A 17,854-nucleotide genomic window follows, 5' to 3' on the forward strand; every position below is an offset into this window, starting at 1 on the left:
CGCTACTCTTGGTGACTTTGTATGCATGGGCACTTAGTTTAATACCTTCCTTTATTTCTGTGGTTATCCAGGAATTCTCCAGCAGAGGGCTGGGGATATATTCAAAAGTGCAATTGGGCAACAGAGCTGCATTGAAACAGTACATGTGATTTTCTGCAAAATTGTAATAAGATCCTTGTGATTTTGTAAGACGTTCCAGAATCTTCCCTCAGACCTGTCCTGTATCATAGGGAGAGTGAAATTAGAATTGTTTTCCCTTGTCTTTAATGTAATTTTTATACGTATAGGTACTACATTGAAATATTAATTCTAACATACTTCTCTGTCTCTTACCCAACACTTTTAGGAAAATTCCTCCTGCAGCAGACAGCCCCATGCCATCACCCACAACTTTTTCCACATCAGTGCTGCAGCCTTTAAGCAGCCCTTCTGCAGTTTATCTTCCTTCAAGCTCAGCAATTACTCCCTCTTATGTAATGACGGCCCCCATGTTGTCATCTGCAGGGTTTGTGACCACAACAGACACCAAACCCATCATGTCGTACAATGCTGCCTTTCCACATGCAGCCACTGCATTTAGTTTGATGGATTCTGCGTTCAAAGCCCCGTCGTTATTGTCACCAGTACCTGCTGTTGTACCTTCCCCATTGCTCAGTAAACCACTGAAAACGAAAACCAGCAGATCGTCCAAAGTTAAGGACCTTCCTACCCGCAGTGAGAGGGGCTTGTGTAGTAAGAGGAAGAAACCGCCACCTCCTGTCTCCTCCCCATTCCCTTCGACATTACAGAGCTCTGCTTCAACGCCATCGTTTTCAGGATCACACAAAAGGAACTGCATACTGAACCCTGGCACTGCATTGAACTCATTTCCAGCCACATCTTCCTACAGCGCAATGTCTGTGCACAATACGAACAATGGAACCAACGCACTCAGTGCCAAAATAGACCCCTCAGGACGGACTACTCTGCCTGGCAGCTCGACGGACTCTATTAAACACATGAGCATGGTAGTAAGCAGTATTGACCCCACTCTGTCTGTTTCTTCCCTGGTGCATCACCCAGGGGACCATGCACTAGTAGCACATAATGCTATGTCTTCGCTGCCCCTTCCTTTTGACAAGTCAGAAGGTAAAAAACGTAAAAACTCTAGTTCCAGCAGTAAATCCAATAAAATAACCAAAATGCCTGGTATGAACAGTGTTCACAAACGAAGTGCTGCCAACGTCATGTCTTCAGTCTCGGAATCTTCGAACAATTCTGTTTCCCGCCAGGTAAGCGCGTTGATTTTCTTCAAGAAAACTTGCTCTGATGTGGGAACACAAAATATTTTGTTGTCTTCTGTATTTGCATGTATTACTGGAGAAAGAGGGATTATTAGATTATTTATCTCAGTGGTCTTTATAGGATCATCCTGTGCAAAAATTTCTGCACTGCTGTAGTGATAACACAGGATGAATTTAATTGGTTAAAAGTTTGAGATGTGTTGAGACCAGGAAAGGCATTCCAGAAGTGAAAGTTTCCTTGTATTCAGCGACACCAAGAGATTCTGCAGATGCTAGAAATCCTGATGAAGAGTCTTAGCCTGAAATGACTCTTTATCTCTCTCCGTAGATGCTGCCTGACTTGCTGTGTTCCTCCAGCATTTTGTGTATGTGACTCTTCGTATTCAGTGGTGTTTGTGAGACAAATGTAAACTCCCCACTGTCAGAAATTTCAGAAATTTGGAATTGTGTTGTGGAAAAGTATGACAAAATTAGCTTTATATTCTTTTACATTCTTAATTTGAAAAGTGATGTGCTTTTTCTGGGGAGCAAAATAATTTAATTGCCTGAAGGCTTTTTATATTTTTTCAAAATATTTCATACTTGGGAATAATGTTGTTTACTGACTCCTGTTGAGAATCAACAACTCTCTTTCTGCATTCTGGTTGGGCATTATTCTTTAGCAAGGAGGCGAGCGGTGCTGTGACTTACAGACTGATTGAAATGACAACATCACACTGTGAGCTAGTGGAAAATGTGGCTCCAGTGCTCTGTCTAATCCTGCTGCCTCAAGAGCAGGGCCCTTTGGTCTGCTCACTAGTGGGATGACTTCACTTGTCAATATTTCTGCACTTGTCCAGACCCATGGAAGTTCCCGCTATCTGATAGTTGCTGATGCTCCCCTCTTGTACCATTGCTGCAGGATCTTCATTTTTCTCTACTTTCTTGGTAGAGCATCAGAACAGAGAGGGCTGATTGGGAGGAAGTTGGAGTTGATCTGTCAGGAAGTGAGCAGAGCAGTTCCCAGCACTTGCCACGTGTTTTTAAAAAATTGCAACAGAGAACTAATAATGTGGGATTCATCATTGCCACAAAACTACAGTTAAAATAGGACCTTATCACTATGTGAAATATAATGTGTGTTCTTGTTAGTTTGCACAATTTGTACACATCTCAAATGTTATACTGGCTAATCATGGTGTTCAAATTTAGCAGTACTTAAAACTTTATTTTCTAATTTACAAAGTACAGATTTAAGTAGTATACATACAACTGAACTGGTTTTCTGCAAATTATGGACCAGACTCCAGGCAACGGTTTGGACACACAATTTTTTACATCCTGTTTGTTCATAATTTAGCATTTTGTCATTTTGTATTATTGGGATAGCATGGCCCAGAGGTAGTAATCATCTTTGCATAATTTCAGCAAAAAGAGACTGACAGGAAGTAATTTCAATATGGGGCATTATTGCGAAGAGGCGATAGCTTTTTTGATTTAAAGGCAATCCTATCTTCTAAGCCAAAATGTTTGAATGCATTCTCATTCAGAACCTTTACTTGAACCCAGTAAAATGCATGAACAATACAATTTAAATGAACTGAGAGTACACCATATATTCTGTGAGTCTTTGCATGTTCTTTGATAGAATAAATGGAGGTATCCTACTATAAAGTCAGTCATAGAGAGTCTTAAACCAGCTTCTGGGACAGATGGCAACCTACAGCACAAAACAGGCCCTTTGACCCACAAAGCTGTGCCGATTATGTCCTTACCTGAGAAATTACCTAGGGTTACCCATAGCCCTCTATTTTTCTGAGCTCCATATACCTGTCCAGGAGTCTCTTAAAAGACCCTATTGTATCCGCCTCCACTACTGTCATCAGCAGCCCATTCCACACACTCGCCACTCTCTGTGTAAAAAAAAATTAAAAAAATTTACCCCTGATATCTCCTCTGTACCTACTTCCAAGCACCTTAAAACTGTGCCCTCTTGTGCTAGCCATTTCAGCCCTGGGAAAAAGTCTCTGACTATCCACATGATCAATGCCTCTCATCATCTTATACACCTCTATCAGGTCACCGTCTGATTCTCCATCGCTCCGAGGAAAAAAGGCCGAGTTCACTCAACCTATTCTCATAAGGCATGCTCCCAAATCCAGGCAACATCCTTGTAAATCTCCTCTGCACCCTTTCTATGGTTTCCACATCCTTCCTGTAGTGAGGCGACCAAAACTGATCACAGTACTCCCAAGTGGGGTCTGAGCAGGGTCCTATATAGTTGCAACATTACCTCTTGGCTCCTAAACTCAATCCCACGATTGATGAAGGCCAATGCACCATATGCTTTCTTAACCACAGAGTCAACCTGCACAGCTGCTTTGAGTGTCCTATGGACTCGGACCCCAAGATCCCTTTGATCCTCCACACTGCCAAGAGTCTTACCATTAATACTATATTCTGTCATCATATTTGACCTACCAAAATGAATCACCTCACACTTATCTGGGTTGAACTCTGTCTGCCACTTCTCAGCCCAGTTTTGCATCCTACCAATGTCCCGCTGTAACCTCTGACAGCCCTCCACACTATCCACAACACCTCTAACCTTTGTGTCATCAGCAGATTTACTAACCCATCCCTCCACTTCTTCATCTACATCATTTATAAAAATCACAAAGAGTAAGGGTCCCAGAACAGATCCCTGAGGCACACCACTGGTAACCGACTTCCATGCAGAATATGACCCATCTACAACCACTCTTTGCCTTCTGTGGGCAAGCCAATTCTGGATCCATAAAGCAAAGTCCCCTTGGATCCCATGCCTCCTTACTTTGTCAATAAGCCTTACATGAGGTACCTTGTCAAATGCCTCGCTGAAATCCATACACACTACACCTCATCTGCTGCTTTACCATCATCAATGTGTTTAGTCACACTTTTCCACTGTCACACTTGATTGGTCCTATTCTCTCACGTCTTATCCTCTTTCACTTCACATACTTGTAGAATGCCTTGGGGTTTTCCTTAATCCTGTCCGCCAAGGCCTTCTCATGGCCCCTTCTGGCTCTCCTAATTTCATTCTTAAACTCCTTCCTGCTAGCCTTATAATCTTCTAGATCCCTATCATTACCTAGTTTTTTGAACCTTTTGTAAGCTCTTCTTCTTGACTAGATTTACAACAAGCTTTGTACAGCACGGTTCCTGTACCCTACCATCCTTTTCCTGTCTCATTGGAACATACCTATGCCGAACTCCACACAAATATCCCCTGAACTTTTGCCACATTTCTTTCTTACATTTCCCTGAGAACATCTGTTCCCAATTTATGCTTCCAGGTTCCTGACTGATAACTTCATAATTCCCCTGTTACGAACCCCGTAACTGGGTGTCTTACCAGCAAAGATAGGAGTATCCGTTGAAGTCTGATGATACTATTTTTAACAGTATTTATTAGTAAAAATACACAAAAATAATATCAATGCAAATATACAGATAATATATGTCATCAATACTAAACCTAAAAGTGCGGGTATAATAATAATCAATAAGAAATAAGCTCTATCGTTGTCTAGGGGATAATGAATTGTCCGATGGAAATATAAAGTTCAGTTCAGTTCATGCAGGCTGCCGTAGTTGTTGATCGCTGTGTTGCAATTGTGGGAGAGAGAGAGAGACTAACAGCTATTGACTTGCCGACTTTCCTTTACGATCTTGATCCGTCGATGCGTCGTTGTTGTGGCCATTCACGGATGACCCCTCCGTCCTTTAGCTAGACTGTTCTTCTGTGGCGGACTCGTCACCCAGGCAAGGGTGGACACAAACACAAGCCCCCACCGGTCTCGTAGCGTCTCTCCTGGTGCGTCTGAGGGGCGTTCCCCAAACCTTACTTTTATCCCCACTCACGGGGTCTCAGGTGTCAATCAGGTTGGGATGATGCAACCCATCAACCAGACCACTCTGGTTGCCCCCTGAGGGGTTTCAGTGAATAGAACAGTACTCAATACACAATTCCTCCTCCAAGAGACAATAGCAGTAATCAGTGGTTCCGTTCTGCTTTTGTTAGGAGGAGACATTCCACTTTTGTGTATCTCTGTGTTGTCTCTCTCTCATTTCCTTGGTATCAGACCCGAAATAGTAGTGATTTTGCGATTCTCAAAAAGGGGGGGCGACTTTGCACCCTTCTGCCCATCAGAGTTGCTCCTCATTCGTAACACCCCTTACTCCAATTAAATACTTTCCTAACTTGTCTGTTCCTATCCCTCTCCAATGCTATGGTAAAGGAGATAGAATTGTGATCACTATCTCCAAAATGCTCTCCCCTTGAGAGACCTGACACCTGACCAGGTTCATTTCCCAATACCAGATCAAGTACTGCCTCTCCCCTTATAAGCTTATCTACATACTGTGTCAGGAAACCTTCTTGAACATGCCTAACAAACTCCACCCCATATAAACCCCTCACTCTAGGAAGATGCCAATCAATATTTGGGAAATAAAAATTTCCCACCACAACAACCCTGTTGTTATTACACCTTTCCAGAATCTTGCACCGATTATTTCGGCCGAATTAAATGGGTGTTTCATGGAAATAGTTTTAAAAAGGATAAACTACAGTTTAACTGAGTAACACATTATGTATTTACAACAATTAGAACACTAACAATATCACCACAATTCTATAAAACTGTGTATTCATTCCTAATAGTTATTGACAGAGGAATTCATCCAGTATATGTTGCAGTGTTCTTTTGATTGAACAAAACCAGTGCAGACACCTAGTGCAGATAATGCACTACCTTCATTCAGTGCTCAATGAATAACATTACACAAGCGTATGCAACTGACACTGTTTAAAAGCAGTTCACTGTAAGCACGGTGTAATGTCTAACAGCCACACAAGTGTACGTGTCCTACACTAGTTAGAAACTTCTGCATCCTCCAAATCTTCATTTTCATCGTAACATTCAAAATATCGATTGATGATACCTTCAAATTCTTCATAGTTCCTAACTTGCTGAAGCAGTGAAATCATTTCATTTTCACTTCCAGTTGTTTCTCACATCTCCAAGCCTGAATGCTTAAATCTGCAGTGAGCAGAACAGTTCAGAATTGTCTTACTGCTTATTTCTCACCATCTATCAGTGACAAGAATTACTATTTGACACACACACACAACTGATGCTATTTAGAAACAGTTTGCTCCAAGTACAGTGTAGTGTCTAATGACCACATAAGTACTTGCATCTGATGCTAGTTAGAAACTTTTCAGCAAAGGCCTTCTGTCCCAATTAGGTGGCAGAGTGTCCTAAATAAATGAAAAAAATCCTAGCTATTTTCTTGATTAGTTTTTGTTCTTCAGAAGTTGTCCCAAATAAGAGGCTGCCCTAATTAACCAATTGCCCATTTAACCAGAATCCACCATATTTAAACTTTATTCCTTAAAGGATTTGCAGATCAACACCAGAATAATAAATGTGTCGTGTTACTGATTCAAGTTTGTAAATTCTTGTTGCACAAAATAACAGGACACTGATGAGCAGTTTGGCTGTTGACCGTCTACTGGAAACTTAGGAGGGTTAGGGAGCTAATTGCGGTCATAGCAAGGTACTGACCGGCACTCATGAGCTTTATTTGACTTTCACTGTATCATGGAAAGACCAGTTTACTATTTTCTATTGACTGTTTTGTTTGCTGTTTACCTGTGCTGAGCACTTCACATGCATTTTGAAATACATTTTATTAACTTACTTGTGATATTTTGTTTTATGTGCTGTGTGTGATATATGTGTTAGTACACTGTGGTCTGGAGGAACGTGGTTTCATTTTGTTGTATATATGTAGTCAGATGACAGTAAACTGGTACTTGAAGGGGCATTGGAACCCAGACCTTTGAGAAAAAGATTGCATGGTGGATGTTAAGGAGGATTGTGCGGTTGGAAATGCAATCTCAACTGATAATATAAGTGGGAGGGATACTGAGATTGACAGGATTAATTGGGAGGTAGCAAGTTAGGACTTGGAACTTGGAGCTTTGGCAGCCAGAATGGTCAGGATCAAGGGTGAGTGTGTGGAGTAACCTCTCTTGCCCTAATGCTGAAATTGCAACAGGCTTGTAACAATACTGGTTGTAGGATCTCTAGAAGAATGGAAACAACCCAGAAGTGGTTGTCATATTTCACTTCAGGGGAAAAAAATATTCATTTGCATAACACTGGGCAAGAAATCAGAGTAATTAAATGTCTTGGGCATATATTTCACTGCTGTACTCTAAGAAATTGAGTCCTAGAACACTACAACACAGAAACAGGCCCTTCAGCCCATCTAGTATGTGCCAAACCATTAATCTACCTAGTCCCATCGACCTGCACCTGGACCATAGCCCTCCATACCCTTCCCATCCATGTAGATAGATAGATAGATAGATAGATACTTTATTCATCCCCATGGGGAAATTCAACTTTTTTTCCAATGTCCCATACACTTGTTGTAGCAAAACTAATTACATACAATACTTAACTCAGTAAAAAAATATGATATGCATCTAAATCACTATCTCAAAAAGCATTAATAATAGCTTTTAAAAAGTTCTTAAGTCCTGGCGGTAGAATTGTAAAGCCTAATGGCATTGGGGAGTATTGACCTCTTCATCCTGTCTGAGGAGCATTGTATCGATAGTAACCTGTCGCTGAAACTGCTTCTCTGTCTCTGGATGGTGCTATGTAGAGGATGTTCAGAGTTATCCATAATTGACCGTAGCCTACTCAGCGCCCTTCGCTCAGCTACCAATGTTAAACTCTCCAGTACTTTGCCCACGACAGAGCCCGCCTTCCTTACCAGCTTATTAAGACGTGAGGCGTCCCTCTTCTTAATGCTTCCTCCCCAACACGCCACCACAAAGAAGAGGGCGCTCTCCACAACTGACCTATAGAACATCTTCAGCATCTCACTACAGACATTGAATGATGCCAACCTTCTTAGGAAGTACAGTCGACTCTGTGCCTTCCTGCACAAGGCATCTGTGTTGGCAGTCCAGTCTAGCTTCTCGTCTAACTGTACTCCCAGATACTTGTAGGTCTTAACCTGCTCCACACATTCTCCATTAATGATCACTGGCTCCATATGAGGCCTAGATCTCCTAAAGTCCACCACCATCTCCTTGGTCTTGGTGATATTGAGACGCAGGTAGTTTGAGTTGCACCATATCACAAAGTCCTGTATCAGTTTCCTATACTCCTCCTCCTGTCCATTCCTGACACACCCCACTATGGCCGTGTCATCAGCGAACTTCTGCACATGGCAGGACTCCGAGTTATATTGGAAGTCTGATGTGTACAGGGTGAACAGGACCGGAGAGAGTACGGTTCCCTGCGGCGCTCCTGTGCTGCTGACCACCGTGTCAGACCTACAGTCTCCCAACCGCACATACTGAGGTCTATCTGTCAAGTAGTCCACTATCCAATCCACCATGTGAGAGTCTACTCCCATCTCCGTTAGTTTGTGCCTTAAGATCTTGGGCTGGATGGTGTTAAAGGCACTAGAGAAGTCAAGGAATGTAATCCTCACAGCACAACTGACCCCCTCTAGGTGAGAGAGTGATTTGTGCAGCAAATACGTGATAGCATCCTCCACTCCCACCTTCTCCTTATACGCAAACTGAAGAGGATCCTGGGCGTGCCTGGTTTGTGGCCTCAGATTCTGTATTATCAGCCGCTCCATGGTCTTCATAACGTGCGACGTCAAGGCAACAGGTCTGAAGTCATTCAACTCCTTTGGTTGTGGTTTCTTCGGTACCGGGACAATACAGGAGTTATCCAAATTTCTCTTAAATGTTGAAAATGATTCGGCATCCACCACTCGCTCTGGTAGCTTGTTCCATACTCGCACCTTCTGAGTATAGAAGCTCCCCCACATGTTCCCCTTAGACATTTCACCTTTCACCCATAGTACTAGTGTCACCCAACCTCAGTGCAAAAAGCCTGTTTGCATTTACCCTATCTATACTCCTCATAATTTTGTACGCCTCTATCAAATCTCCCCTCAATCTTCTTCATGCTAGGGAATAAAATCCTAACCTATTCAACCTTTCCCAATAACTCAGGTCCTGAAGTTCCAGTAACATCTTTGTAAATTTTCTTTGCATTCTTTCAATCTTATTTACATCTTTCCTGTAGTTAGGTGACCAAACCTGGATGCAGTACCTGGATCCAAATTAGACCTCACCAACGTCTTATACAATTTCAACATAACATCCCAAATCCTGTGTTCAATACATTGTTTCATAAAGGCCAATATACAAAAGCTTTTTTTATCGCCCTCTATACCTGTGACAACACTTCCGAAGAATTACGGATGTGTATTCCCAGATCCTTCTGTTCTACTGCGTTCCTCAGATCCCTACTGCTCACCTGGTTGGTCCTCCCAAAGTGCCACACCTCACAATTGTCTGCATTAAATTCCATCTGCCATTTTGCAGCCCATTCCACCAGCTTGTCCAGATCCAGCTTCAAGCTCCTTGCTGTCCATTTATTCTCCAGTCTTGGTGTCATCCACAAGTTTGCTGATCCAGTGAACCACGTTATCATCCAGACTGTGGATATAGATGACAAACAACTACAGACGCAGCACTGATCCCTGTGGCATACCACTAGTCACAGACCTCCAGTCAGAGAGGCAACCATCAACAACCACTCTCTGGCTTCTTCTGCGAAACCAATGTCTAATCCAATTTACTACCTCATCTTGAATGCTGAGCAACTGAACCTTCTTGACGAACATCCCATGCGGGACCTTGTCAAAGGCCTTGCTAAAGTCCACATAGATGACATTGACTGCCTTGCCTTCATCAACTCTCTTGGTAACTTCCTCAAAAAAACTCTAAAAGATTGTTTAGAAATGACGTACCAGTCAATCCAAATATTTTATATCCAATCCCTTAGAACACCTTCCAGTAACTTTCCCACTGCTGATGTCAGACTCACCGGCATATAATTTCCTGGTGTATTCTTAGAGCCTTTCTTAAGCCTATTGAAAGATGAGGGTCAATAAAATAGTTCTTGATTCCTATAGGTAATTAGCAGAATGGCAACATTTTAATCTAGTCAACATCAGAATCCATAAGTGCTATTTAAATGATTGCTAAATAAAGACAACTTGTACCAGTACTCCTAAACCCCTCAGTTCTTAAGGACTTTTCCATAATGAATGAATCCACACAACGTTAGTTTTCACAAGAAATCTCTCAAATCTAGAAATTCACAGGATTTGTTGTACAGCGTTACACCAAATAGATTGTGCCTTACGGATTTCTGGATACTCAAAAGATATTGTCACAATCTGACTGTCTTCTTCTGCGGTGCCCTCTTCAATGAAAATAAGTTTTAATTAATAGCTTTTGGTCACATGTACAAAACTTGTTGCTTCTTTTTGGACCTGTGCTTCTCTGAAGATACAAATTTTGCAAAGAAAGACCACAGGTTTGAGGAGGATCTTTTAAGACCTCATGACGTTCCTGCATGTTTATTTTTACTGTAAATTTAAAATTTTTTGAGCTCATAGAAGTCCCCTGGCTGCACACTACAGTGCTACAAACAAATAACTCTAGAACTCCACAGTTCCAATTCTAATGCAAAAAAACTTTCCTGCTGCTTTTCATTGCCAAGCAGGTTTGAAATTGGATCAATGTGCCATTATTTCCACATTCTTTAAAACTTCCACATGCAGTTATCTTAAGAAAATAACCACTATTATCTTCATCTCTAGAGAATTGCAGAAAGCTTGTAATATTAACTCTTTCATATTAATTCCTAAACAGCAGTACTGGTCTATGCCTGAGGTCTCCACTGTTATAGAGACCAGACTGCAGACAATTCAGTTCACTCCATACCAAGTCAAGAAACTGCTGTATGAGTTGACAAAGTAAAAGCTATTGAACCCAATTGTATTCCAGTTATTAGCATTCCAGAATTGGCTGCACCTCAATCCAAGTTGCTCTGGTACTGATGCAATACTGGCTTTCAGCCAAATACAAAATGGCCAGAATATATCAAGTTCACAAAGAGCAGGACAAATCTAATCTCCAACTCCTCCCTCATCCCCACTCACCTCCAAATCAGTCTCCTCTCAGCCATCAGGATCTCAATCTGAAATGCCAACTTATACCTTTTGGCTCCACACATGCTGCTTGATTCCCTGCTCCCCCCCCCCCCCCCACCCGAGTTCTTCTAGCATTCTGTTCTCATTTTTAACATTTTACATGAACCAACTGCGGCATTTTTCCCATTCATATCTGTGGAAATGTGATGGTATTTACAATCCTTTTAGCTGAACCTTAAAAAATAATTGTTTCTCAAAACTACCACAATGTGTATGTAGGTTACTGGGCCAAAGTGGTTTCTATTATTGCACTAATGGCAGTAATTTGACAACTTCAAGTTAAGTCAAGTCAAGTCACTTTTATTGTCATTTTGACCATAACTGCTGGTACAGTGCATAGTAAAAATGAGACTGCGTAAAGAAAAACAACAACACAGAGAAAGCTACACTAGACTACAGACCTACATAGGACTACATAAAGTGCACAAAAACAGAGCAGGCATTGCAATAAATAATAAACAGGACAATAGGGCAAGGTGTCAGTCCAGGCTTCGGGTGTTGAGGAGTCTGATAGCTTGGGGGAAGAAACTGTTACATAGTCTGGCCATGAGAGCCCAAATGCTTAGGAGCCTTTTCCCAGACGGCAGGAGGGAGAAGAGATTGTATGAGGGGTGCATGGGGTCCTTCATAATGCTGTTTCCTTTGCGGATGCAGCGTGTAGTGTAAATGTCCGTGATGGCAGACTTCTTGCTTACTTTAGTGTGCTTATAAGAGGTGTATCTCCTAAAGCAGTGTTGACAATGGATTTGATTCTGTAGTTTAATGAGGTTTGACATTTAATTTTGTCCTGAAAATGCTTATATAAACTAACATTGGATAATTATTTTGAAAAGATAAATGTTCATGTGGTCGAAATGATTTAATATTGCAAGAGGTTTATATTTTAATACTGCATTTAATTTTGCCACCATGTAATTTGCTGTAAAAATGCTCATGTGTGGTCTTAATTCTCTTTTAACCTTTTCATATCTTTTATACAGATAGGAAAAAGTAGCAGTATAATATCACAATCCAGTCCTTCAACCACAACAAGCCTTGCACATGGTAACAGACAAGTAGGTAACAGAATATCTATATAACCTTTAATGACTCATGCAGAGTTTCGTTCATCTGAGTGACCTTTTGATGGCAGGAATGTTTTGAATTGACTCTTTAGTGTGGTAACTTGAAGCAAACAATTTTATTTTCATTCTAAATCCTGTTCACCATAAGAACAAAAGCAGTTTGATCCAAATCACGTTCACTTGCTAAACAACAGCAGATTCAACTAACATCAAGTATATAAAGTTCAAGTTTAATTGTCATTCAATCATACACATGTGTATGGCTAAACAAAACAGCGTTCCTTTGGGGCCAAGGTGCAAAATGCTGCACATATAGTTAGAATAACACATACAGTCATAAAATAATGTTAGCACAAGTCTCTGACTGTCATGGTGTGAAGATTGATGTTGCATGAGATGTTGACATGGAGCCACGTTTCTGCAAGAACAAGCATGTGACAGTTCCTCATCTTGTGTTGGGTCAGCCATAGACAAAGGCATTCCAACTTGTCCTTTAGGGAGTGAACACTGGAGAGCAGTCCTGACAGGAGAGTCAGCCTGCAACCTTGCAAAGATTCCAGTGCACCCGTTGTGCCTCTCTTCTCTCTCACACTGTCTTCAGCACCCCCTCCCCAGGGTGGCTGCAACAGCTGATGCCGTGGCATGATGGCCTGATCCTCACAATAACCAAGGCCTTGCTCCACCCTTGTCATCGGTCTCTAAATGAACCAGAATTGCACTATTTTGTATCACCAATGTCCAATAGGGTCTTGCAATTCCAAGAAAATCATTTAAGACAGACATTTGCACCATTTGTTGGACCCAGAGAGGTCACTGTGACCAAGCAAGTGTGCCATCAATTTACCAGAAGCATAAAATGTATGATAAAATGATATATTTTATGTATTTTGAACATTCACTATTGATATAAGTACTCTACTAGTTCATAGAAAATAAATAAACATCATATTGGTACTTTTCACCCAGCTCAAACTGCAGCAGAGGAGAAATAGAAACCAGCTAAAAGAAAGTACTTGAAATTCTTGTTCAGCCAAACATCTTGCTCTCAAAAATTAGGGAGCTGGTATATGGTAGAAATATCCTCAAACTTTAAAGAGTTTAATCTCTTTAAAACTTTGGCTTACAGCAAGAGAGGATTAATAAAGAAAACAGTGGAATCAAATAGCTTAGTGCAGTTAATTACAATGCTGATATTCCTTGTTTTGTTAAGGGTGAAAACCACTGTGGTACAAAATCTTATTTCTGCAGAAGAGGCTGTCTTATACCAAGAATTTAAAAAGCCATGTACGTCACAACTCCCTAAATGTTTAAAGTGCAAAATTTGCCTGTGTGTGCAACAACCAAGTCCATACAGCTCCCCTGCCATTGGTCTCACTAATGAATCTGTGAACCAGGCCTGCAGTATTCTACATTACCAATGTCCAACTGGGTCTTGTGATCACACAAAAAACATCCAAAACAATCATTTGCAACCTTTTTCCAGGTCGCACACTGGCTCTGATGCTTTCTTCTTGGATGGCTGGAGCAGGTGGCAACATGATGAGCAACAAATCCAGCTCCACCATCATTGAGCAACTCTTCAGTGGGACAGACCTACAGCACATAATGTTTCCAGTATCCAGCAGTGTCTTGCATTCACAAAAAAAGATGCAAAGGACAAACAATTTCACTTTTGTTCGGACCAAGAGAGGCCACTGCAACTGATTGTACTGCCATCTTTCCGGAAGCATAGCATATACAAATTAGAGCAGCTATTGATGAAACACACTTCCTTAGCAGTATAATGAAGTGCTAACATAATAAAAAGTAGTAGACACTGGCATGAGTCCCAGACAAATCCATTTGAAAGAGTTGGTCTTCCAGTGCAATGAGGGAAGTAGGTTCTGAAGAAGAGACATGAAACAAGTTTATTGTACTTTGAACAGTAGCATGTAACATTACAGCACAGATTTCAAAAGATACCAATGATAATGAACACATGAGCCCGAATAAAATAGATTGCAAATTCTTATGATTTGACTACAAAATGCTCTAGATGTTTTATGAGGGCAGTCAGTGATTGCACATGCACAAGTTTAGCTCAGTTGAGGATGTAGCCCATTAGTGTTTGAGATCTGATGCTATGTCTGATCAGTTGTTATTTCACCTAATCTCTGTACTCCTCCTTTGCTGACCAAATTGTCATTTTGTTTTGAAGATTGAGGAAACAATATCTGTGTTCTCATTGAAAGAAAGACTTACTTAAAATCCGTTGATATAGTAAAATAGATCAATGTCTTATTTTCCTTAAAGTCTTATAGTTACTTTAAAAATCCTTATATTTCATCTTCAAATCAAAGCCATCAGGAGTATCTGGTAACTACTTACACTAAAGTGGAATGCATTTCAACTGGACCCCCTTTTATTGGATAATATTTCCTTTAACCTACTCCTGCTCTATGCAATTAGCTGAATGTTTTGTCTCTTCAGTTCATGCAGCTTAATTCTTTTTTTCTTTTTTTTTGTTTTGCAGCCAAAACTCCAGCAGTGAAAACTCTTTTCATGGGATAGTAGTTTTGAAAAGATTCAGTAGTTCAAACTGGCTCTGGTACTCACCTTCGACTGCATAATAGACTGCACGGATAAGACAAGATCCTCTGCTCCGAAGATGTGAAGTAGCCTCCATCTTAGTCAATACCTCTGAGCGGCCTTTACCCCCATTCTATGAGCAATGCTGGCTGAATGACCTTGTGGTGATTTTTGAATTGTATCACTTATCACTGTCTTTTTGGTGGTGGTGTAGGGGTGCCCAGTAATACAATATGCCGGATTCTATAAAAGCCAGGATAATCATGATTATACCTTCCCCATTGACAAAAGATAATTAATGTTAACTAGGATCTAAATTGACTTTATATGTACACAAAGTTCAAACCTATCAAATCTTATTTTACCTCATATGATTTAAAATCTTGACAATTGGCAGGATTTATTGAATCCCACATGATCACACTGATCTGTATCCCTATAGTTTTTTTTTAAATATAAATGATACCGGCTTTCATCAAAATGTTGTTTTGTGACATGGTAGACTTTCACAGTGCAGAGTGTTCAAGAAAAAATACCTGATCTTTGTTCTACTGGCTCTTATGCTTTACTGTTCCATTTATAATTCCATGTCTGTATAGAGACTTTAGCAAACTGAATACAAAAAAAAGCTTTTCAAATGGAATTTATCTTTGCTAATAGCAAAATCTGTTTAACTAGTGGAGGTGGAAATTTGAAAGAGTATCTTTTTAAGCTAAAAGGCAAGTGGCAGAAACTGGATTGTCACCAGCTTTGTATTGGAAGGTATTATAAAATGGAGTTTTCTAGTGTGATAATGTAATGAGTGAAGTTGCAGAGGGACTATTGAGAGGTAATTGAGACAAAAGCATAGGAAGTGTTAATGATGTCTTATTATTCAGTGTTAAAAGTGCACTTATTTTGTGATGGATTCTTCCCAATTAGAAAAGAACAAGCAGGGATTATAGTAAACAAGGACTTTCCTGTAATAAGAATGGATTTTTATGGTTTTAATAGTGGTATATTAAAAGTGAAGGCTGTTCTGTGTAACAAAATAAAGCTGGTGTGCAGAGACTGTTGAAATGAAGTTGCAGCACAGAGAACTATTTTTCTTAGGCTAATCACCATCCACACAGTTAAAAAGTTGTTCATTTAATTGTTAATATTAATTTTCATTAATTTATGATTTATCAATTTATTAATGCTCTAACTGGCCAAGATAGGTTCAGAAATAGAATTTAGGAATGTCAGAAGTTGTGTGTTTATATATTTTTTAAATAAATTTGGATTGAATTTTTGCTATGTACCTTTTGTTAGACTGAAGATTGTGTACATATCTGTTGTTATTTTTGCACAAATGTTTGTCATGATTAGCTTAGGAGCTTTTAAGTATTTTAATTTTTCTAATTTATTGTGGGTTGTTATAAAACTACAGGGGGTGGGAAATGAATTCCCAGTAATTAGAATAATTTTTATATATATAAATATATAAATATAAATATATTAAAAAGAATGCTGGTCTGTCACAAATACAAACTTTCCTTTTAAAACTGACTGTGTTGGTCAGGAATTGCTACTGGATAGTGTGATGCAAGAAAAGTCCGTGACTGAAGGGGACAGTTTGGTAATTATAACGTGTCAGTAGTTGCCCACGTTGTGGGCCTTGGTATTGTATATTTTACCAGTACAAATCATGGACACAATGCATAAACCTGTCAGCCATAAAGAGACAGCAGATTACTGTATGCCTTCTTTTGTATTGAAATTGTATATAAAGCTGATCAAAAATTTGTAGAAAATAGTTTATACAGCATTATATTATTGCTGAATCTCAGTGAATTCTTGGGGAAAAAGTTTTTCTATTTACACCTTATTTTTTTGTTGCACTGTTGACCCATGGCATTTTGACAAAACTCTGTGGGTTTTGCATTGCTGGTCTGTCATGGGTGAGTTAATACTGCTGTTGCACAGATAAGATTTTGCACCTGCCTCATTGTGCTTTCCTACTGCAGATTTAAATTCTACCCATCTCCCATTCAAAGGTATCAAAAGCATGTAAAAGTTCATCAGCTGTGCCATACTGTAACTTGCTTTTCTGTAAATGAATTTTATACACTACACATTTTCATTTTGCTTTGTGCACTTTCCATCTTTTTCTCTACCCACCACCTATCCTCCAGCAGTATGATTGTGTTCATTCCATGCCTATCTTCATCTTTGTGGTATTGTTAACAGAATGGTGTCTAGAATAGCTGTAAATAGTTAATTCAATGGCGTATAAATTGAACAAACTTTGTTTCTGATTGACACTGCCATGGTTCAACACCCAGCCTGGAGATATTCTCTAGTGAGGGATGTTTTTTTGTTTTGTTTTGTAACAGGCTTTGTAAATAAAAAAAATAATTTATATGTTTCTAAGAAGTACACTTTCCTGTTGCATCTTTACTACAATTTATGGACTTCCTTCAATTGTTAGTGAATTTGTTTTTGAACCTGGGTGAGAAACTGTTTCGTCAGCCATTTAAGTGAAGATAAAGTCAGCAACTGAGAATGATGAAATGTGGTTTTAATTTTACGTCAGTTCATTGTTGTGGAATTTGGATGTGAAAATCAAATTTACCCACCTGTCATAATGCCAGTTCTAGGTTTTCTGACCTGTAATGATAAATTGGTTTTATTATTGTTACATGTTTTTAAAGAAAACTTAACTTGCATACCACCCATGCAGATCATTACAACAGTGCATTCAGGTACTGTAGTTATAGTAAGTCAATAACAGATCAGAGAATAAACTGTCACAGTTACAGAGAAAGTGCGGACAATAAGGTG

At 39.8% G+C, this 17,854-nt stretch overlaps 1 protein-coding gene across 22 annotated transcripts in view; it reads left to right on the forward strand.

Moving 5' to 3' along the window:
• LOC140734712 (ataxin-7-like protein 1) overlaps positions 1 to 17,446 on the forward strand; it is a 260,198-nt gene extending 242,752 nt beyond the window's left edge. For 21 of the 22 annotated variants that reach the window (XM_073059059.1, XM_073059060.1, XM_073059061.1 and 18 more), the window contains 3 exons: positions 347 to 1,271; positions 12,398 to 12,476; positions 14,994 to 17,446. In XM_073059059.1, coding sequence (XP_072915160.1) covers positions 347 to 1,271; positions 12,398 to 12,476; positions 14,994 to 15,031 — 1,042 coding nt within the window. In that variant the 3' untranslated portion in view covers positions 15,032 to 17,446. The remainder of the gene's footprint in view (positions 1 to 346; positions 1,272 to 12,397; positions 12,477 to 14,993) is intronic. The other variant, XM_073059056.1, reaches the window with a different exon arrangement.
• Positions 17,447 to 17,854: the final 408 nt, after the last annotated feature.

The sequence above is a fragment of the Hemitrygon akajei genome, chromosome 10, assembly GCF_048418815.1.
Source record: "Hemitrygon akajei chromosome 10, sHemAka1.3, whole genome shotgun sequence".
Classification (NCBI taxonomy): Eukaryota; Metazoa; Chordata; class Chondrichthyes; order Myliobatiformes; family Dasyatidae; genus Hemitrygon; species Hemitrygon akajei.